We start from the raw sequence: 24,188 nt of genomic DNA, 5'->3' as shown, positions 1-24,188 counted from the left end.
CAGCATGCAACTTCTGAGAGTTCTGACAGCTCTTTGACAAATGTCAAGTGCGACGTGCGTTCAGAAACTTTGAAAGTTTAGCCTGCTTCGACTGATATTAAATGCTTATTCGTAATGATCCATTACACTTTTCTAAAAACTATCAAAATTATTATTGAAATGGTGTAAAATTGCCTAATTTTCAAATTAGATTTCACTTAAAATGTACAAACTGGTAAAAAAAGCCTTGATATTTACAAGTTCAATGGTTGAACTAACGGAACGCTAACCGACTTGTCACGTTTGACGTATACGTTTCATTCCAAACTTTTTCTGTTCATCTTCAAGACATGTTCAAGACTATTATAGATGGTCAAGCAGATCTATTCAGTAGAAAAAGGAGACAAATTTGAAAAATGTAGGCGCGAAGGGATATCGTCCCATTCATATACTTGGTCAACCAGATCTTGACAGTAGAAAAAGGCGGCAAATTTGAAAAATGTAGGCGCGAAGGGATATCGTCCCATAGCAAATTTGAATTTCGCGCCTTTTTTTACTGTCAAGATTTGGTTGACCAGCTATATTTAATATTTAATCTATAAAATTTCGGCATGGAGACGTATACTTGGTCAAGCAGATCTTGTCAGTAGAAAAAGGCGGCAAATTTGAAAAATGTAGGCGCGAAGGGATATCGTCCCATAGAAAATTTGAATTACGCGCCTTTTTTTACTGACTAGATTTGCTTGACCAGCTATATCCAGCTATATGACCAGTACTCTGGCAAATCCACTTTGTCAGTAGAAAAAGGCGAGAAATTCAAATTTTCTATGAGAAGTCAACCCTTCGCGCCTAATTTTTTTTTTATTTGCCTTCTTTTTCTACTGACGAAATATGGCTTAGGTTATGAGGAGTAGAAGAGTATATGTTTAAAGGGCACATCATAGGTATAGCCTGACCAGTAATATATGATAATTGTCAAGAGGGCGCTGTTATTCTCATGTATAGGGTGACAATTCAGTGTAGTATGAAAAAATTAGTTCCAGTGAAATTCCGCAACATGGCGCACCCTCAATAGATCCTGGTTCACCTTATATAATAAATATTCAATGAAATGCCAACATTTTTAAACAAAATTATATTAACAAAGTATTGTCATCATTAGTCTACATTGTGTACTTACTGAAGAATAGTGTGCAGCAAATCTGCATCAATAAATAAATATTTATTTTATTCTTGTAATAAATCTAACTAAAGGTCTAAGCTAAATTGGTACAATATGAAAAATATGGTTAGGTAGGGTAGAACACGAATTATGCAAATTTTATCAGTTTTATCACATAATAATTTCAATTGCGAATTATTTACATGAGTTTAGACATTTTTAAAATATAAATAATACTTTTTAGGAAATCAATAAATATTTAAAGTAAGCATTAAAGTAAAGTTTCTTTGCAAACTTTTCCACCAACATCAGTAACGTTCCGTTCCGTTACACGGCCATTCAACTAAAATGCGCCAGTATCAAACGGAAGTTAAAACTTTTTTTTTACTTTGTCTGTGGACAGAATTTAAAAGTAGGCGTAAAAATGGCGCCAAGCAACTTACAACGAATATTTGGTGGCATCAAATCAAGTTCAATAAATTTTGTAACTATTTAGTTCAGCTTAGAAGTAATGGCAGCGGTGTATTCGCTGCATTTGCCAGTGCCTCCCAAGTCGCCGGTCAAGTGTTTGCCTTCGCGCAGAGTTTCGTAGCAAGCGTTCTGAATCTTATCAGCGTGCTCATTGAGTTGCAGATGCCTTAACATCATGATGGCGGACAGGAGTAGAGCCGTGGGGTTAGCCATGTCCTTGCCGGCGAGATCAGGTGCTGTGCCGTGGACCTGAGGGTAAGATAATTAATTTCAATGTACACATTAGACACAATTATTCTTTTTATAAAATATCACTAGCCAATTCGCATTGTACCCTGACATCAAAATAATGTCATTTATTTATAGTGCATTTCGCTCGTTACGTTTAGATATCATTCTGAATCAGTGTTCTTAGGCCCACTTGCACCATTCCAATAACTCGGGGTTAACCGGTTAGACATGGAGTTACCATGGATACCAGTACAATTTGACACTAGGTTAACGGTTTAACCGCTTAACCCCGGGTTAGTGGGGGATCATTCTCAGTAGATCCATTGACCAGATCCATCATGTATCTACTGAGATATTTTTTTCTCAATTGATCCAATTTTGAACAACGTGGATCTACTGAATAGTACTTTTCTCGCTAAATCCGTTAACCAGAAAATTCTCAAAATGTTGAGCTCTCAACTTAACTAGACGGAGCCCCCTATTTCTGGGCGGTTTGCCCTTCGGGCATCTGAAGCTACCTAACGAACCTAACCTACCTACCTATTGATTTAGTGTGATATTCGTGAAAACATTACACTTTGGGGAAAAAAGCGTAGGTAGGTTAGGTTCGTTAGGTAGCTTCACGTGCCCGAAGGGCAAACCGCCCAGAAATAGGAGCCCCGCGCCGTCTAGTTGAGGATTAATTCATTAGATCCATTTTATTAAACAGCAGATCAATCGAGAAAAAAATATCTCAGTAGATACATGATGGATCTAGTCAATGGATCTACTGAGAATGATCCTTAGTGGGATGGTGCAAGGTGCAAGCGGGCCTTAGTGGCTAGCGATAACTTCCTAATATACTTACTTTACTCTGAGGCGATAACTCGCCAGGGCCTCATTTAGCAAATAGTTTGAATACCTTGCCAACTTACCTAATTCAGGCACTACCTGGAAATGTTCGAATAATAAAACAGTTTCAATCATAATTCATCTTTATTTTGGCGTCTATTTTATTTACATAAATAAACACTAATACGATAATAGGCCATGACCTATTTGCAAAAGCAATCAGAATATCCATTGGTGTAAGATTCTTAAATTACATTTATTGTCAGATTTTATCTGAATCACATTTCAAAGTAAAATAAATATAAATGCTGTATAAATAAAATACAAAAAATTCAATAAGCACAGTGACATTTGGGCCTTCATTCTAGATTTTTCGGTACAAGAACACATACAATATATGGATATTATATATTATATTTTTTCACTTTTGTCAGCAGCTAAAATTGAGCTATTAAGCTAATACAATTCTTACAATTATCGTAAAAAATGCTTCTTGAACTAAAAAAAAAAAACAACGGATTGCACTCCGGGAGTGCTGGCAGAAGTGAAAACTCAATCACTATTGCAAAATTTCTGCAGCACTATATATAATTGAGGTTAACGCCATCTAGTGTTATTTAGTCGCATTACTTGAAACCCCTAAGCACATCACTGTTAGTACTCGAGTTATATTAATACCAGTTAGATGGAAACTCACTAGATGGCATTTAAATCAATAAAAAAAAACTCAATGACATTGTAAGTTCAGTTCGTGTCCGTCTTCGGTCACGTGATCTCTCGTGAGTTTAACATTTTTTCCCCACCTCAAAAAGTGCACAGCGCCGCTAAAGAAGTTTTTACTTCAAAAAATGCTCGAATGAAATACCAAGACATCAATATACTGGTATCATAAGAAATACAAAATGTTAATACTTGACAAGGAACAAAAAGTGTTTCAAAACACAAGTTAAATCACTTTAGTTATTCCACAAATCTATAGTTTTCATCGAGTTGGTATTATTGTTTGATTTTTCAACTGTGTGAGCTATAGGGGGCAGCACCTACTTACTGGTGTGAAATGTCAATTTCAAGTTTAAGTTTGAGGTCACAAAGTGGCAGGGATACATAGCAGAATGTCCAAGTCGCAAAATGTGCAGGCTACGTAAAATGAGCAAATCGCAAAATGTGCAAATCTCATAATGAGAAGATCGCAAAATGTGCAGATCTCATAATGAGCAGATCGCAAAATGTGCAGATCTCATAATGAGCAGATCGCAAAATGTGCAGATCTCATAATGAGCAGATCGCAAAATGTGCAGATCTCATAATGAGCAGATCGCAAAATGTGTAGATTTTGAAATATAACTCAGATTCTACAGGTCCAAAAAGCGTAATCGTTGCCAATAAGGCTTCCGTTGATTACTGAATGTTAAAATATTTTGAAACAAACCTGGTATATTTTTTAGTATTTTGATACCTTATCGTGACCTTGTTATATGAGCAAATAATTTATGAGGCAGGGCTTTGAAATATGTCTGTTGGACTTTGTACCATGCAGTTAAACTAGGGACGACACACAAAGCAAACGACATTACGATATGTACCTTTCGCGACCTGCACTTTTTACGATTTGCACATTTGGCGACCTGCGCTTTTTATGATTTACACATTATGCGACCTGCACTTTTTACGATTTGCACATTTTGCGACCTGCAATTTGTACGATTTGCACATTTCGCGACCTGCTCGTTTTACGATCTGCACGTTTTACTACCTGCACCTTCTGCGATTTGCACTAGTGCTCATTTTGCGACATGCACATTCTGCTATGTATCCAGTGGCAGATCCCCCAACGCGCCTCGAGTTAGGTGATATAAGATTCATAAGCATCAAATTTTTAATTTATTGACGAAAAAAATAAATTTGTGGCACTTATTCAAAAACAGCCATTATCTCACTAACTTATTGATAACAAACATGCATAAATAAATAACCTAAATAAGTCAGAAATACAACGGAATGTCAAGCTTAAACTAAATTATCTTTCAGACAAGGGAACCTTAGGTTAGATTGTAAGAACATTTTATATTTTGGTCAAATTTGATTTGACAATGTAGACGCCAATAAATTAAACAACTTGTTTTTGAAATTACAAATAAATTCCGTAGTTTTTACAAACTCCAAAGGTAACAGCTATTTATTTGTAAAATGGAAACTCTAAGAAATGCATGAGATCTCAACATTAAAAGTAATCTCAGGTTATTGTATCCTCTGAATACTTTCTTTGGCAGTTATGTAAATGAATTAGAATCTCATTCTTATGTCTTTATAAATAAGGCTATAAATTCGCTACTACGGTGTCACTATACTATGTAATTGATGGGTATTAGTCAACAATTTGATCTAATATTTAATTATTATTTGAATGTAAAGAATTGTTGCGGTTTTGGTCACTATCTATTGTATCTAATGGCAATTTAATACTATTTAGTTGAATACTTGTTTTTATACTTAATACATAGTTTAATAAGGTCTAAGATGAGATTTCTTAATAAACTATATCTGAAATATTTTATTTAGTGTCAAGTAAACCTACGTTGTTAAGCACCGACATTGACAGTGACCAAACCATCAATTTAATGCACTGATTAAAACTAATGTGTGGTAATTATAACCTCAAAATGCATTTTTATGTAATAGCCATCGATTTTCTCGTGACTTAATATGTAAGGAATCTACAAATGTAACAACAATGTGCATGAAAAAAAAGTGGAATGTTTAATCTTCTTGTCGGTCAGTGGTCGGATTGATACATTTGTAGATTTCACAAGTTTTATCTCAACATAGGCGGGTACACACAGAACGAAACGTCTCGTTGGAAAATTGCAGCATAGAGTCCGTATAAGTTAACTCTGCACCCATTTAAACAGAACAAAGTGAGGAAGTATCATTATAAACGTGATATTTTCACAGAAATTTGACATTAATGACATTGCCACGCTTTGTCATGCATAGTTATCTTGGTCTCTATGTGCCTCTTGAGACTAACGTACTCGCCAAAACACCTCGGCGAGGTCTACCCAACCTGGCGGCCTAGCCAAGTTGACGATCGCTTGCGCTTCGCAATCGAATCGCTTTGTATCTCTCTATCACTCTTCCATATTAGTGCGACAGTGTCGGAGCAATCCAAACGCAACTGTCACTGTCGCACTAATATAGAAGAGTGATAGAAAGACACAAAGCATCGTTGTCGAAGCGATAACGATTAACGATTGTCAGCTCGGCTAAACCGGCTGAGCTCCGCGCCGCAAATCTCCTACCCATTCACCTTGAAAATGCACATTAAGGCTTAGCACGCACTGCGGTTTTTTTCTTGCGGTTGCGGTCAAAATGTAGCAAGTTGCGTGCGTGCGCTTATAAAGAATGCCGTACGTTACATTTTTTGCGGTAGCGGAACCGCTTTTTAAAAACCGCAGTGCGTGCTAAGCCTAAGGTTAGAATCTTAATCTAAATTCTTAATAATTTCATTAGTATACGCGCTACAAGTGCTCGTCCCCCCCAGGTCCTCAGTGAGCACCCGTCCCTCGCGCAGCACGGTGAAGCAGGCGTGCTGTATGCGCGCGGCGTGCTCGTGCAGCGCGAGGTGGCGCAGCATCATGACCCCGGAGAGCAGCAGCGCGGTGGGGTTGGCCTTGTCCTGGCCGGCGATGGCCGGCGCTGTGCCGTGCACCTGCAGGTTAGTGGCATGCGTCATGAACGGCACAAACGTAAGCTGCTGCCCAAAAGCATGGAAACTAGCTTAATACAATCAAAGCATTGACATATATATCTCTGGCACATAGACTAGGAATTGTCTAGATGAAGTTTAGAGCAATTATTTCATAAAACCGATGCTGCCAAAAATACTGGGGTGCGGGGGACGAGGTGAGAGAGTCCCGTGCCGTGATTGGTCCGTTCAAAGACACGGACGTCACACAAAGACACTTTGACTCGAAAATGGAGTAAAACTACCGTATATTTGTGGCAGAGGGGGTAGCGCTACTATGCTCAGTCTGGAGGATATTTTGTCGTGTGCTCTGGCCTAACGGGCAATAAGAATGGGGCCAGTACAGCGGTGTGACACCCCCAACATCGAACGGGTTTCATGTCCAATTCTTTCACTATTCAGGCTATTAGACTTTGGAACGTTCCCCCACTCCCTATCAGACAAGCGCAGACCAAATTCACATTCAAGCGCATGCTGCGCAAGTATTTCCTTGACAAACTTTCCTCTTCGTCAACTTAATAATTCACACTAGGTATTTGTAGGTTTATTTGTATTAAGTATATGTGTAAGTTCATCAGTATCGTTTGTATTCATAATGATATAGTCTTGTTTTACAAATTAATTTACTCTAAAAGACACTGCACCTACTTGTACTTTCTGGTTTGACCCATTGGTTGACTGGTAGAGAATGCCTTAAGGCATTAAATCCGCCATTTGTACCTTTATGTATTGTGCAATAAAGATTAAAATAAATAATAAAAATAAATACAACGCGATTGGTTGATGAGTACGCATCACGCGCGCGATTGGTCTCGACTAGTTGCGTTAGATGCACGATTAGCTCGAATTCGTGAGTGACACCGCTGAACAAATGCCATGTTTAGTGCAAGTTAGACCCGTCCTGAGATATACGTCAATGAATCAAAGGTATAACAAAGCCTATCCATGGTATTCCACCTGTCCAATTTCTTTGTCCAATGTGTATTTGCGTCTCACATTTAGCTTAGCGAGAGAGTGAGACGCAATGCACATTGGACCAAGAAATTGGACAGGTAGAATACCACCAGACAAACTAACTGTGGAATAACTGATAGTTCAAAATGATGTTCCGGTGCCCAGATTTTTAGCTTATTTCTTGGCTTTTACTGCCTTTTAGAACCGGGAGCACCAAGTAGTTTTGTTTCCATACTTTTGGCCTGACACATGATATAAGGTTAGGTGTTTCGAGGGTACGATGGCACAGGTGAATTAAAAATACACGAATGAATTTTTAAACTTTCTAATTTCTATGTTAATTGACTTCATTCCCTATTTAAATATTAGTTGTACAGTCGCCATCAGATATATCGGAGCTGACAAGGTGCTCAAAAATATCTGTACACGCACTCTAGCCCCTTGACAATAGAGGCTTGTTCAGATATTTGTGAGCACCTTGGCCGCTCTGATATATCTGATGACGACTGTACTCCAACGGGTAAATTCGAAATCAAAGAATATTTTAAATAATTTCTACAAACTCGACTAAAATTAATTTATTGAGATATGTATACCCTAAATTCAGCCACAAAACATGACAAACATTTTAGTAATAACATGACATTGACATTTGAATGTTTAGTAACACATTTGATATCATGCAAGAACTGATTTTGAACATGTATTAGGGGACGGACATGATCCACACCAGTTAGTACACGCATATACTTTGAGAAACAGACTTACTTTTGTTTTTTTATTATAATTATTATTCACTATATAATCAATGTTCAAAAAATACGAGTTGTATAAAAAGTCGTTAAAGACATTATAAACAGTAAAAACTTCATAAATTGGAAGCGTAATTACACTAAATACCATCTTTATGTACGTCTCTTCACGTACAAGATCATATACCGACACTTCGTCTCAATACAACGCCGCGGTACCGCATACAGATGTAGTGAATAATCCTTTTACCATCGTATCATACCGTAGTACTGAGGCTGATGGAAGTGGTTTCACAAATACGAACGTTTCAGAGAAAATACGATGGGAAAGTATTATTCACTACATCACATCATTGCTGAATAATATATGGCGCTATTTATTGTGTTTGCATTGTAGCTTTGCGAGTGTGAAACTGTCATTCTGCTGCTAATTATAACTTCAAATCGTTAAATATAACTTGCCTGACCACTGTCACGCACAATACTACAATAAAAATATGAAGGGACCCACAGATTACCAGTTCGCCGAACCATATCAGCCTGTCAGTTCTTCGGAACTGTCACCTTTTGCGTTTAACTGACAGACTGATATCGTCCGGCGAACTAGTAATCTGTTGGCCCCTTAATAAAGGAAATTCAAATAAAGCATTGAATTGCTCTGCAACTGAGTATAGCGCTGATGAATGAATAGGCCTTCAGGATATACTTACAGATTCGAAAAGTGCTCCGTTTTTGCCGATGTTTCCTGAGGGGGTCAAACCCAGGCCTCCGACTAGACCCGAGCACATGTCAGACATGATGTCACCATACAAGTTGGGCATCACCTGAAAATAGACAATCGATGTTATATAAATTGCTTTTATGTTGGAATATACAAAGCAAACATGTCTTTGTAGAACACTACTAGCAGGGTCCACAGAAGCAGCTCGTTCTGTGTGGACCTGCCTACTAGCTAACAAGGCAACTCTTCTATTTTAGTCTAAGAAAATCATACTGAAAATAATTTAGTCAAAATCCAAAAGTTCAGTAACAAATTTAATGAATTGTTACCAACACTTGATTTCAATTTTTCTAGCTAGCAGTTGAGTTTAATTTAATATTAACTTTTTTAACCATTTGAACGCCACGTATAGTGTGCGGCGCATCACGTCATCGTGAACATTGTCGGAATGCACGAAGATTGATACTGGGTTGTAGCCGCGCGTTCCAGTCAAAGAGTTAAATAACTCTAACTTCTGTCTATGCCATGTGTGAACCTTAACTTAAAGACGTAAGGCCTATTTTTACTTACCAGCACATCAAACTTGGAGGGGTCTTGCACCATGTTCAGGCAGACGGTGTCGAGGTAGCGCTCCTCGAACCGGATGTCGGGGTACTTGGTGGCCAGGTCGCGGCAACAGCGGAGGAAGAGACCGTCCGACATACGCCTAGAATTAAATAAAAAAGAAACATTAGTTTGCATAAACGTATTCAAGCATGCTATAGCACACAGGAACTTCAATGGTGCAAGTTTTAGAACGTCTCTAGTAAGTTCTCAGAAACGAGTGTAGGATTTCACAGAAGTTTCCATTTTTGAGGGTTCTCTTCATAGGATGAGTGTCCAGGATATTTCAATGTGCCAAGTTTCGCTATTTTTGAAATTTCCGTTGGCAGATTGGTGCAATTATTTAGCCCACTCACATTTCACATTTTATAGTAAGCATTGTAGTACGTCCGTGAATGTCCCTCAATCAATAAGAAACAAACTTCACTTAAGTACATTTAATATTCCCCGATTTTGGCACCTGATTTCTACATGTTTTATAGTATCAAGTGTGGCGTAATAAATGGGGTATGACAGAAAAAAAAATATCAGAAAAAAGAAAATGCAATTAAAGGCGTGCAAAAACTGAATAAAATAAAAAGTTACCCTTGACTTTAACTTACCTACCACACAGGCCATTATTCCGTTTGTAAACCTTTTTCAAACAACATAAAACCTACCAATGGTTGCAGTAAATTAAGTGTGGACAGCAGTGAAGGCAAACGACAGTCCAAGCAAAACCGAACTTTTGGTTAAGACAATAGAGGACATTCTCAATTCTCACTTACATGATTTTGGCCTTGTGGCCAGCGGTGACCTTCTTCCTCTTGTTGTCCCTGGCGAACTGGAAGGCGAACTCTGCCACCCTTTACTGGCCTCGGTGATCAGCTTGACGCTCTGCACCACGCGGTCTACGATCTCGTGCTGATGCCAGAGTACAAACAGATGCCATTATACACTCACATGATGTTGGCCTTGTGGACAGCGGTGACCTTCTTCCTCTTGTTGTCCCTGGCGAACTGGAAGGCGAACTCTGCCACCCTTTACTGGCCTCGGTGATCAGCTTGACGCTCTGCACCACGCGGTCTACGATCTCGTGCTGATGCCAGAGTACAAACAGATGCCATTATACACTCACATGATGTTGGCCTTGTGGACAGCGGTGACCTTCTTCCTCTTGTTGTCCCTGGCGAACTGGAAGGCGAACTCGGCCACCCTTTACTGGCCTCGGTGATCAGCTTGACGCTCTGCACCACGCGGTCTACGATCTCGTGCTGATGCCAGCGTACAAATAGATGCCAGTATACACTCACATGATGTTGGCCTTGTGGACAGCGGTGACCTTCTTCCTCTTGTTGTCCCTGGCGAACTGGAAGGCGAACTCGGCCACCCTCTTGCTGGCCTCCTCGGTGATCAGCTTGATGCTCTGCACCACGCCGTCTACGATCTCGTGCTCGATGCCGGAGTACTCGCCCTCGGTGTTCTCGCGGATGGTCACCACGTCCACGTTGTCGTATAGGGTTTTGATACTGGAAAAATGGAAAAAAAGGGTAAAAATATAATTTTACTGATATCCTGAAATACCCACGACCCTCAATAATGAGGAGTACGACATACGACGCAAGGAGGAGGGATTTCTGAGTCGTTAGTGTATGTTCAGTGATGAGCTGACGAGAGATGTGTTATAAAGATAAGTATTATATTATTTAAATTTTAATATATATTTTTATTCATCTTGGGCGAGTTATATATAAAAATGTGTGTTCTCTTTTGAAAGTCCGTTAAATCTAAAATGATATTGTCATTTTTCCTCCTTTCTGGAAATTTGTTTGTTAGAAAGTGATCAAATAAGGTGGAAGATGTGTATCTATCCTATCAAATGTAGAACCATTATCGATCTATTTGATATTTCGGACCAAAGGATACGCGAAGAGGATAAACCTAACACTATCAACATAAAAATCTACTTATAAGAATTCTATAATATTATTTATGTTACTATAAGCGTATCACGTGCTAAAACTCGACCTTAAACAATTCATTTCAAAAGATCATGTTAATACCACGCCCGTAACGTACACTATTCCAGTAAATAAGCGTACGTTAATATTGCTATGTTTAAACTACAAATTCTAACGACTAGTTGATATACTTGATATCAATATCTGTTGATTATCTAATGATAGTTATAATCATGAAGCTGAAATAATTTCTACAACATTCTGTGTACAGTACTTCAAAGATGTTTACATTTTTCGCCTTATTACAAAGGAGTAAGGTGCAAAAGTGTAAACATATCTTTGACGTCCACTGTAACTATTATTAAATTTCCTTATTTCTTATCTTGTTTTTATATTGTAGTACTTCCACGAATTTCACTCAAGAATGAGAAACAAACTTCGCTTCTGCACATTTCATGTCCCCCGATTTTGGCACCTGATCGCTACTTGTCTCGTAGTACCAAGTGTGGCGTAGTAAATGGGGTTAATGACCTTTTAGTATCGTAAATAAGTAGAACAAAGATAAAATAATGATGTCTTAATGCTTATAAGAAAACAAACTGTTTTTCTTATGGATAGTTAGCAGCAACTAAGACAATAAGACAAATCATACAGGTGTGGTTTAAAAGTATGTCATATATTTTTAATTTATTTATTATTAGTCGCTTTGTCTTTTCTTTGCTCATGTGTCATATTATATTCAAATCAATGTAAAAACTAATAAATGCAAAAGTGCCCATTAATTATTATTGTAATAAGCCGTGTAGTGTATGCCATTAAAAGTATTTCTATATAATTGTCAATTTATGGATATCACAATATCCATAAATTGTCAATTTGCACATGTCGTAGAAAATTATCACATTGCTCCATAAGTACTCGCCTGTAATCTACTAGAAGGTCGAAGTTACGTGTAATAAATAAGAGTCGACTTATCAGTGTCGCGTTACGGAATTCTAGTAATTGTGGCTATTAGTGTTTGGTTACAGTTTTGTAAGTCTGTGTTTAAAGTTGAAGTAATACAGCATTCACGTAACTCGATTCTGATTATAACTACAGTTATTTTAGTCTAGAAAATTTGCTTGGAAAACGTTTTTATAGTTATTTATTATTTTATTTTAATGGAGGACTTTCTGAAAATTGTAATACGATTTTAACGTGTGTTATTGTTATTACCAGAGCTCGGCGGGGGTGAGCTATTTACCTTATAATTTGACGTGAGACATGTCAAATTATAAGGTAAATAGGTCACCCCCGCAGAGCTCTGGTTATTACATTACATAGGCGTTTACCACAAATAAAGTGAACATTGTCTTAGAATTTTTAGCAATTATTATCAATATTATAGTTTATTTGGTTTCACACATAATCTGTAAAACAAATAACTGGAAGCTCCTATTAAGTATAAGGCTGCCTTTCTACTGAGAGGAGACTTGTGGGTTCACAGGTGTGTCAAGAGCCAAACAATGCCAAGTCGCAACTGGAAAAATAGCCAAGCCCATACAGATAAAATGTAAAAACATGGATTTTTAGGGGTGTGACCAGATTGGTAATCACAATAACTAAGGTCATTCATATCACAATTCAAGTTTATCTCAGCAGATACACTATCTGACATTGTCTAGACTCTCACGTACCGCTCGTACCAGATAAGCTCTATACGGAAGTGAATGAATGACGTCAATAAATCAAATGGAAAATCCGATTGACGATTAAAATGTGATTGTATTCAGAAAAATCATATAGGATAGGGGTTAAAACTAGAACAAAAAATCCCTCAGCTTTTAAATAAAAAAGTTTTTCTTGGCATCTTAATTATTAATACTGTTCCAAGTACAACCTGTACTGATTCCAAGATTTGCTGGAATTACAATGGTTTTAAAAATTAAATGCGTGATTTAAGTTATTTAATTCAAGAACAGGTTGAATCGAATGCCATTCAATTTCATACAATGGCAATAAATATGCAAGTCCATTGATAAGATACTAAACAAAAAACATAAACATACCCATTTATATGTAAAACACTGCTAAAGACAAGAGTACAAAGATAAATTAAAAAAACTTACCCATCTAAACTCTTACAAGGCCTCACGTTGGCATACAGGTCGAACTCCTTACGGAGCGCCAAGTTGAGGGAGCGGTAGCCCTTGCCGACGGGGGTCATGAGAGGCCCCTTTAGCCCGATTTTGTTCTCATTCACTGAGTCTATGGCCTTTTGGGGGATGCCGAACTTTCCATCTGGGCCCTGGAAGAATATACAACTTTATTGAAACAATATATTCAGTTACATTACTATAATACTGCTCAGGCTTATTATTTTTTTCTTATGGTATAATTTGTAGCAGCATTTAAAGTGTTTCTGAATAACAATAATTTCTTTTATTGGTTCAAATGTTTGTTTAATTAACACAATAGACTTTTAAAATTACTTAATTAAAAAATAAACATCAATTTCTGTACACAGAACAGAGTTAAATAGTTTATAGTATAGTGTATCATGCCAAAAGCACTAACCACTATGGAATGAACCTCACTCAAATTCCTGGGGGTCCTACCGGGAAAACCGAAATCTGCAAATTGCGGGGATCTTTCTCTTTTACTCCAATGAATGCGTAATTAGAGTGACAAGGAAAGATGCACGCAATTTGCGAACTTTGATTTTGGCGGTTATAGCCCTGTTTACAGATTCACGATCATCACTTCAGTGTACAAACACGCAAGGGCTCTTACCCTAACAGCTGTCACGTCCACTTCGTCCCATTCGATGGGGACTTTCGCGGCCTCGAATATTTTCTGCACCGCTACGGTGATCTCCGGGCCGATCCCATGACCAGGGATTAACGTCACCCGCTTCACACCCGAGCTGTACTGCGCCGTCCCTACTTTCGTCACCGGGACCTGAAGAATACCAAGAAATCCGTCACATAACCTCCAAACCACATAACAATAGAAAAAACACAAAAAAGCACACTCAACCTTAGTTTCCGCGACCCCATGCCCTCCGGCGCCACCCCCGGCACCAACTTCGAACCACTTCAGCCAACTTCCTAACACTTTATTCTCACGAAAAGGCTTCAAAAGTTCTTTTATGTAATTCTTCGACATAACTATACTTAGTCTATTTTTGGAATGCAAGAATAAAAGCGTACGGACTGTTTGGGTTGATTAAACAAATATTACATGCACTACTCGCAAGGAATGTTAAAAGTGGGACACCGAGCTAGAAACTTACAATTTTCCTGATAATTCTTGAAGCCATTTCCAAATTTTCGCTATACGACGACGAGAGACAGCTCCGCGGTGAAGGGGCGGAGGGGAGGATATTACGACTGCGACAAATCAACTACGCGCATGACCGGAAATTATCATTAGAACGTTGAATAAATCGATTTATTTGTTTTTTGTAGCTTGTTAAGTAATCGTTATGGATAATAGTATAGATTTATTAAGAAGGGTTATCAATTAATATGCTATAGCTGTTGAGCTCTTAAAATGTTCTTAGTTGGTTCTAGCAAGAAAGCTCGTGTATTGATCGGTAATACTTGTAATATAAATATTCTGCTCCGGCAACATTTTAAAATGTCAAAAATGTGTTTGACAACAGGTTGACATTGTCAAATTTGACACTAGGTCTCCTATTGGAATGTGGTGGTGTATTTGTTGATATTTTCTCCAATAATTTCATCCTTATTCCTTAAATTAGACTATTAGAGTTACTGATGAGTAATGCATAAAGTTTAGGGCTGAAGTACTCACACAACCTTTATTCGTATCTAGATACAATGAGCAGAAACATGGAGCATCCGCTTTCCCTCAAACTAAGTTCTTTGAGCGTCATATCTCAATGCAAATTAGAACGAATACTGTCGCTTTGTGGCGATAAAAAGGACTTAATTATTGATGCCGTACTAATAAAGCCCCTGGAAAGAATTTGTGGCGTTAGCTGGCTACGGTAAGTTATTCCACAGTGTGGGCAGAAGAAATAGAAGAATCGTTCTGCGTTGGCACTGATATATAGAACAATTTTTTTAAATAAAAGTTTCCCACACATCTAAAGCATTTTGTTTTGCTGTTGTTGCTGGTACAAATACCAAATATTTTTTCCTATTAGATGTAGCTTTTTAAATATATATTTTTCTTACTGCTTTAGTTAATGCACTTGTAGTGTAGGTGTTTTCTTACCTATTTGCAAGTGCTTTACTTTTAATAATTAATTTCTATTACAGACAACATGGAATTGACAAAATCTACAAAATGGACCCCCAGTTGGGTCCCACGGCAAACACAAACAGAGTATACTTCATCCCATCCTGCATCCAGAAGTACAAGTGTGTCCTTGACCAGATATCTTCCATACTCAGCCAAAACTCCTCCCTAGCCGACCAGAACTGCTTTCACATTATAATAGTACCAAAAGTAGTATGCTCATATGATTCTCTACTAGAAAGCAGAGGTCTATACGGTGTAGTCAAACTACACCCATTTACCTGGGAACTAATGGCCTTAGATGAACAGCTGCTAAGCTTAGAACTGCCTTTTTTATTCAAGCAGTTATTTGTTGAGCAAAATCATTCCTTATTGTCAAGCATTTCCATGTCATTGTGGAGTTTATTCCATGTCATAGGCCGGCCTAAGGCTATTTTTTCAGTTGGGAAACTGTCAGCAAGTGTTTTGGATATGCTTGAGGTTTATAATGAAACATATGCAAGGGATTTCTTGACGGAAGAAAGTTCAAATGAAATTGGTGCATTGATAGTTATTGATAGAAGCCAGGATTATGCCTCTAGTCTTCTCACGCCTGCTACATACAGTGGACTGCTGAGTGAAATTTTTAGAATTACTTGTGGACATTTGGAGCTAAATGTTAAGGACACTAAGATAAAGAAAGGAAAGCTGAATTTTGACTTTGAAGAAGATAAAACGGTAGCAAAAAATACAATTATGATTTTAGATAGTTCAATAGATTGCCTATATGGAGAGATAAAACACAGACATTTCTCGGAAGTACTAAGTGTTCTTAGCTCAAAAGCTAAACTGCTGAAAAATGAAGATATTAAAGCATTGGGAATACAAGAAATTAAGCATTTTGTAGCCACAAAATTGCAACAAGTCACGCTTTTTAAGCAAAGTCTAGTCAACCATGTACTAGCCTGTGAAACCATAATTTCAGAAATGAGCAATAAGTTTGAGAACCTCAAGGTGACGGAGACGGATATGCTTAATAACAAAAATAAGAAATCAAACTTCACATTTGTCGATGAGAATTTTGGCACAGACATACACATCTACAACAGCTTACGGCTTATGTGTTTACTAAGTTTGACACAAGGACTGTCCTATGACGAATATAATTCACTAGTAAACAAGTATTTACTAGCTTTCGGATACAATTTCTTATATGTATTTAACAATTTGATCAACGCGGGATTGCTGATTCAACCATCAACATTAAAGTTGTCCCTTAACATATCTAATCTTGGGAATTTAAGTGACAGATTACCAAAATGGCAGAATAGTTTCCAAACTACAGCTAACAAACTTAGAATGCTTCCCCCAGAGGACTCCAGTAAATCATCACCAGGTTACGTTTTTAATGGAGGCTACATACCCTTGATAGCAACACTTTGCAATACTGTATTGACGTCTGATTCCTTGCTAGACGTTTTAACTAAACTATCCGCATTACCAGATTTAAAAGTTGGTGGAAAAATAGTAGAAAGTTTTAAAGTTGGGATAGAAACTTTTAACGAGAAAATAGACAACTTAAAACCCCAAAGCGACCTAGATTTCGGTTGCAAAGATGCGAAAAACTTAGTTAAATTACTTAAAAATGACACTAGAATAGGTGGGTTCCCGCTCAAGCCTAAAAGTGTGTTAGTATATGTAGTTGGGGGTGTGAACTATGCTGAAATTGCGGCGTGTGATGTCGTACAAACTGCCACGGGCAGCAAGGTATATGTGGCAAGCGACTGTATAGCTAACGGGGGTGATCTTATGGCGGCTAACACTTGAGGTCACTGTATAAAGAATGTACATTTTCAGAGAAGTAAAACCTCGTACATATTTAAATATTGAGGTTTTAGTTTCGCCTTATAATTAGCAGTTCCAGAGATTACGGTATTTGTGTTTAAGCTGAATACTTGCTTTACTTTTAATATATTACGCCCAATAGAATCACTTAATTTTAAGTAACAAATAAGTATTGTGTAAACAAATTGTTTATTTTTGCTATTGGTGTTTTATGTAAAAGAAAAAATAGGTACCTTTTAAAAAAAAGCTATATTGTAAGATTATATAGGTCATTCATATTTATAAAAAGGATATCGTGAAAATACTTATTATTTTCAATTTATTGTGATATCTCATAGATTAAAACGGTATCATCTTGGGTCGTCCCATTCGTTTTTCGTCAAGTTCTTAAATTAGTCCTATTCTGCTTTCGTCACTCATTCTACATTGAAAGCCACCGACGATTGTGACGAATGTAGAATGAGTGACGAAAACAGAATAGGACTAATTTAAGAACTTGACGAAAAACGAATGGGACGACCCAAGATGATACCATTAAAACATTAGCCCTATGTACAGTCACCACACGGGATTGTTACGCCATTTCGGGTTCTAGCTAAATTGGACATTCCATAGCGTATAGCATTGAACACTCAATATAGCTAGGACTCTAAATGGCTATGCCAGAATGCGCAGAGGGCGCGCCTGTACCTACATCTACTGGTTAAGTTAAGAAAATCATTTTCAGGAAACCAGAATCTCAAATATTTTTATTGTTCAATATGATACCTATTTAAAAACATACACATACACATATAAAAATAAAACAATGCTATTATGAATGTATTTTATTTTATAATACTATTATCACAGTACAAAATGGATTACCTTAGAAGCAACACTTCTTAAATACATAATTATCGGCAATACTTAAAAAACAAGTATCTTGTTCTGTCAATCAAAAGAAAAATGTGGTACCCACCTTTCGTTTTTTTAGCATTAGAAATAAGGTAAACAATCTTGACGTGTCTTTTTATTGAAAAACACGTTTTAAAAATAAATAATGGCAAATATGCAATCATTTATATTTTTCTGCTTTCATAAGTATAGCCTGACCAGTAATATATGATAATTGTCAAGAGGGCGCTGTTATTCTCATGTATAGGGTGACAATTCAGTGTAGTATGAAAAAATTAGTTCCAGTGAAATTCCGCAACATGGCTCACCCTCAATAGATCCTGGTTCACCTATAATAGTCACTGATTTTTAAAAAGCATTTTTCAATTAAAAGACATGTCAAGATCGCTTACCTTCTTTCTAATGCTAAAAAATACGAACTATATCTATGTATGGGATGCATACAGAGTTACTGCCTTTCAACTTTGAGTAGCAATGTGCTTGCGGCATGTGCATGCTTTTCAATGTAGGAAAACATAATAAAACCTGAAAAAGCTCAGCGGTGTCAGCATGGTTACATTTTCGTCGCCTGTCACTTTCTCACTCACATACTTGTTAGAACGTGACAAGCGATAAAAATGCGACCGTGCTACCGCCGCTGGCTATGTATAAACCTTCTAGGTCTGTTCCTAATAACAGTGAGATAAACATTTAAATAAAAGTATATTGCCGTCCCCATTTTGTAATTTGTCCCCAAAGATCTAGGGGCTGTTCATATATTACTTCATCTATTTTTGACGATTTTTGACCCCCCCCCCCCCTAAAATCATCCAAAAATCATGCTTCGAATAACCCCGTTTCCTCCTACGTCATGCTACTATCATACGATGTCCAGACCCCCCCCCCCCCCCCCCCCCCAACTTGAAATGACGTAATTTATGAATAGCCACATATAGGTAAACAGCATGGGGACGGAAACAATATTATTGAGGGACACTACTGTATTGTTTATTTACGCCAGTATTGCGCGAATTTGTGGAACTGTTCCACTAACACCGCCATGACAGCTGTCACTGACATGTCCAGAAGGTTTTGAAGGTAGTGTACCGCTTCTTCGTCCCCAAGGTCCAGTCTAGAAACAAAAATAAGTTATTGTTAAAAATGAAAAACCGGCCAAGTGCGAGTCGGACTCGGGTTCCAAGGGTTCCGTATATTAAGTCCGAATCACGCTTGCCTGCACATTTCTAATAGGTTTTCCTGTCATCTATAGGTAAAGAACTAGGTATTTTGTGTTAAAATTTTAGACCCAGTAGTTTCTGAGATAATGACAGACGCCCGAGTGATCCTACGAGTATAAGGGTTCCGTTTTTTCTTTATATAACTTTTGTCAGCTTCAAGCCGATAATTGGCAGGAAACTGCGCAGGATCGGGAAAAGTGGTGTGCTCTCGTTCCGGAGACCTAATAGATCCTCTTTGAGTCGCTGAGTTAGTTAGTTAACCTTTTGGACGCCAATGACCGATATATCCGCACCGTAGGTTCAACGCCAAAGACCGATTAATCGGTCACATACAACATAGACCTAGGTGCATATGCATAAAGTTCAATTTCAGTTTTGACACTTCGGTGACGTGGCGTCAGCGTGACAGCTTTTGTGTTTGACACGGCGTCGAAAAGGTTAATAGTTATATAACTTTAGTACCGGACATATAAAACATTTGAAAAACAAAGAAAAAACTTAGAGTCACGAGTCATTCTTGCATTCCACGACTCTTCTCTTTCCGCACAGATTATTTATAAATACTTTCCACGAAAATTATTTTGAACATGATCGGTTGAACCATTAGTTAGTTTTTTTCAGAAAACTTCTTATGCGTGGTCCGACACGCACTAGGCTAGGCGGGTTTTTGTGTTTGGTGGGGAATTTTGTACTTACCGTAATTTGTCTTGTACTTTTTTGACCGCCTTGTCGGGCTCCAGGGCTATGTCGGGCACTGAAGCGTCCACCATCAGGGAGAACAAGTTTAGCATCAGGTTTGCGTGTCTGAAAACATAATGGCAGTCGATCTGGTTTGTTTTGAGGATCAAATGTCTGTATGGGACCCATTGTCTTAAAGCAATACAAAAGTCACAAATGATGGTCAAAGTCTGGCATCCGCACTTTACTGACGAAACGCTTCGAACAAAATGGCAATAGGTACATCGTGACGTCACCATGTAACGTTAGAACGTTATTGTTCTTGTCATACTTAAAACTATTAAATAAATCCAGTATAATAAAAAAACAAAAAAAATAATTAGAAGCCGTTTTGATATATGGAAAACAAGGAAATTGCGAGTTTGTCGGTGGATTTTTTTATTATTATTCCCATAATTTTTTTAAGTTTCCAATGTGTTGTGATAAACTGCTCATTTTCTATCTATTTAAGTAGATTTAGTTATAAAATTCAACATGTGTCAAATACCCTATTGCAATGTGTTTTATGTGTTAGTAAATTTGCCTCTGTGGAACCCGGTTAGGTTACAGAGGATGCAACTCAGATAAACGGTAAGGCTCACTAACATTGTCAACCACTGACGATATGAACAGTTTGGTGACCCTTAAGGTGACAGTCCATTTCCAACCGCAGCTGCACTACTGTTCAAATTAAAATGAACAGTCATTTTACTATGGAAATTGACAGTAACAGTGACGCGTTCAGTACCAGTAGTGCAGCTGCGGTCAGAAATGGAATGTTACCTTTAGTCGGGTATAGCCGACTAACAAAAAATTATACTGACCTCCTAAGATGCAAGAACGCCGTATAGCACTGCTTCTTGAACTCCTGATAATGCTCAGAATGGATTCCACCCATAGCCTCCACCATTTCTTTGCTCAGTTTCATGGGGGGGGGCAGAGGCTTGGGGTCTCTACCCAGAATGTAGCCGAAGTCGATGTGGAATAGGGCCCCGGCTTTGGTTAGCAACAGATTGTCTAAGTGGCGGTCACCAACACCTGGAGATTGACATTGACAATTATACATTAATATAAGGAAGAGGTATATCAGGATCGTAGCAAGTGGAAATCCGTGGTCTCTGCCTACCCCTCCGGGAAATAGGCGTGATTATCTAATCTAATACCTTTAAACGAGCAATTCTTGTTTATTTATTTATATATATATTTATTTCGGGGATCACGGAAACGGCTCTAACGATTTCGATGAAATTTGCTATACGGGGGTTTTCGGGGGCGAAAAATCGATCTAGCTAGGTCTTATCTCTGGGAAAACTCGCATTTTCGAGTTTTTATATGTTTTCCGAGCGAAGCTCGGTCGCCCAGATATTATGTATGTATGTAGCGCTTAGCTTGTTCATTTATATGAATTTAGCGTTGTGATGATTAATCGGCAGTTTCCATTTGTGGAAAGTGGTACTTCTATAAGTTTGTTTTAATCGACGAACATGTATTCAGAATTGACTATACTCTACTGTTTCAGTTAAAAACAAATGAAAATGAAAAAACCGTCTATTTTTTTATCTCTTTGTTAACCTTAACAGCCTGTAGCTCCTAAAGTATTGATCGTAAAGTAAAAATAAACATAACCAGATTTGCAGGAAATTTTATGTCAAAACTTTTGTCCGAAGTAATTATAATGCTATTCGTACAGATATTCGAGATATGAGCAAAAATATGAAATACAAACATGAACGCTGAAAACAATACACTCTTTTTGTTTGGGCAGTCGTGTAAAAAGGGTACCTTCAACCACCAAGAATTTTAATAATTACAAAAAAGGGTTATTAAAACGTACCTAAAAGATACGTAATAACGCAATAGCCCGCGCAGCTCCTAATATAAGTGTCCATCGTCTCCGGTTTAACCCCATACGGCGCGCCCTCGCAAGGATTATGTTTTCGGAAAAAGTTCTGTATCGTGCCCTCAGTGCCTAATGCCTCGGCCACGGTGACTGATTCGATGAATTGTAGGAAGCCGTGCTTTGAGCTTGTTGCTAGGACCTGTAAAAGTATCAAGGATTTGAATAGAATTACCCCATAATAGAAGGCCGTAGTTCGAAGTAGATGATACATAGCTGTTATAACCCGTAATTGGTGTAACTGATAATTTAAGATCGGTAAAAAATTGAAAATGATATGAAGTTATAATAGTTTTGCTATCTACCTACATCCTTTTATACAAGGAACAGTATTTCAAGTCAGAATTTGTTTTGAGTTCGAAAATATCGTCATAATTTTCAAATAAGAGCACAATTGTTATCTTTAAGTATGAATGGGGCTTAAAAAAATTATCTATTTTTTTGTAACAATTTGCAGAAGTATTTTAGAAGCACTGTAAGAACTAATTTGATCATGACATAGCCTATACCTAATATATAAACCCCTCTACACACAGCATTTCGATCATTATTCCGTAACAAAAAACAAACCCACCTTATACGGCGTCAACTTCAAGTCCAAATTCTCCCTCCTCAACAACTTATCCATCAGCGTAATCATCTGCAAAATCAGCTGATCCTGCCTCAAATCATCACCATGCTTAAACATGGCTTCATACTCCACACCCTCTGTCGTCAAAAACGTCAACTTCGAAGGCATCAAAGCCGATTTGAATAGACTAGCCTTCTTAGCGACTATTCCTTTGATGGTCACGTTAGGGTCTAGAGGAAAAGGCATGGGTTCGAAGTTGGTGAAATTGAATTTAAAGGCGTCAGGGTCGGCTAGGAGTTGTTGAAGGCGTTCTGCTTTCTTGTTGCGATTGCCGCTTTCGCGGGTGACGGTTTTGACGAGTTTGACTAGTTTGTCGATGAAGACTTGTTGGCGAGCGAGGAAGGAGCGGGTGCGTTGGTGTTCCGCGGTGCCTGGAAAATAAATTAGATCACTACATAGTATAAAACAAAGTCGCTTCCCGCGGTCTGTCTGTCCCTAAACTGAAAATCGTAATTAGATTCCAAAAAAAGTAAGACAATGTTGCCACTGCAATAATTTGTTTGTAAACTAGTAAATTCCTTTTTATAGTTTTTCGTAAATAACTCTTAAACAGTGGCCCGTAGCAAAAAATGTTCTATCACATAAGTAATCTACATAAAATTTTCTACAAAAAAGATTCAGTGCACTTTTTCGCTAGGATCAATATTTTAAAATCTATTAAAGTGAAAAAGTTACGTATAATTTGTTCTAGGGTTGTTTTTTTTTAGTTTTTCGTAAATAACTCGTAAACGGTAGCCCACAGCAAAAAAATATCTTTTACGTAAATAATTTATTTGAGATTCCTTATAAAATAAATGCTACGTTTTTTCGCTAGGATCAATATTAAAAAAAATATTTAAAGGGGAAAAGGGTATACGCCTGACAAGCCTGGTTTAAATATTGATCCTAGAGAAAAAGATTGAATAACCTTTTTGTAGGAAATTTTATGTTAATTATTAATGTTAGAAAACATTTTTTGCTATTGGCTATCGTTTACGAGTTATTTACGAAATAATAAAAAAGGGGACCTTCGAATTAATATTCTCCCTTTAAGAGTCCTTAGTCCTACAAGCGAGCGTTTTTTGCAATCTGTTACCTTTTTCATTCAAGATTACGACGTAACTATTAGTATTCATTCAAAAACTGATAACGTACTTAAATAATCATTTCTTAAACTAGCAAGTAAGACCGTTCAAGTTGACATTTTCTCTTTTTAAACCTAAAATAAATGAGTTTTCTTGGGAGGCTTTTTCAAAATTTGCAGTGAGAACTGTCGTTTCGGTTCTCAATTTTGCAGTAAACAAGAATCATTTGATACAGAAATGATTACAATTCAATTCACCATATCTTTTACGAGCGGCTAAGACTATTGAAAATCAAAGATTCATT

The 24,188-nt window shown here is 37.5% G+C and overlaps 3 protein-coding genes across 4 annotated transcripts in view; 1 reads left to right on the top strand and 2 right to left on the bottom strand.

Moving 5' to 3' along the window:
- Nucleotides 1-1,313: 1,313 nt before the first annotated feature.
- On the bottom strand, nt 1,314-14,813 carry LOC134656374 (probable isocitrate dehydrogenase [NAD] subunit alpha, mitochondrial). 2 transcript variants are annotated; one of them, XM_063511889.1, is made up of 7 exons: nt 14,664-14,813; nt 14,162-14,329; nt 13,498-13,676; nt 10,742-10,957; nt 9,417-9,552; nt 8,836-8,949; nt 1,314-1,861 (listed from the first exon to the last, which is right to left on the bottom strand). In XM_063511889.1, exons 1-7 carry the CDS (start codon nt 14,688-14,690, stop codon nt 1,634-1,636), a joined length of 1,068 nt encoding a protein of 355 aa, XP_063367959.1. In that variant the 5' UTR covers nt 14,691-14,813; the 3' UTR covers nt 1,314-1,633. The 2 variants fall into 2 exon arrangements, with proteins under 2 accessions (XP_063367959.1, XP_063367960.1); XM_063511890.1 differs by lacking the exon at nt 14,664-14,813 and adding an exon at nt 14,408-14,580.
- Nucleotides 14,814-15,149: 336 nt separating this feature from the next.
- On the top strand, nt 15,150-17,455 carry LOC134656513 (vacuolar protein sorting-associated protein 33B). The gene is made up of 2 exons (XM_063512072.1): nt 15,150-15,383; nt 15,658-17,455. Exons 1-2 carry the CDS (start codon nt 15,214-15,216, stop codon nt 17,441-17,443), a joined length of 1,956 nt encoding a protein of 651 aa, XP_063368142.1. The 5' UTR covers nt 15,150-15,213; the 3' UTR covers nt 17,444-17,455.
- A 1,879-nt stretch (nt 17,456-19,334) lies between these two features.
- The window catches only part of LOC134656313 (phosphatidylinositol 3-kinase catalytic subunit type 3), a 29,112-nt gene continuing 24,258 nt past the window's right edge, over nt 19,335-24,188 (bottom strand). Inside the window, exons 14-18 of the mRNA XM_063511823.1 lie at nt 22,764-23,191; nt 22,127-22,331; nt 21,117-21,330; nt 20,272-20,379; nt 19,335-19,469 (exon numbers count right to left, since the gene is read on the bottom strand). Coding sequence (XP_063367893.1) covers nt 19,346-19,469; nt 20,272-20,379; nt 21,117-21,330; nt 22,127-22,331; nt 22,764-23,191 — 1,079 coding nt within the window. The 3' untranslated portion in view covers nt 19,335-19,345. The remainder of the gene's footprint in view (nt 19,470-20,271; nt 20,380-21,116; nt 21,331-22,126; nt 22,332-22,763; nt 23,192-24,188) is intronic.

Source organism: Cydia amplana, chromosome 18 (genome assembly GCF_948474715.1).
Source record: "Cydia amplana chromosome 18, ilCydAmpl1.1, whole genome shotgun sequence".
NCBI lineage: Eukaryota > Metazoa > Arthropoda > Insecta > Lepidoptera > Tortricidae > Cydia > Cydia amplana.
Note: the sequence above shows the minus strand (reverse complement) of the source record. Positions and strands in the feature narration are given on the sequence as shown.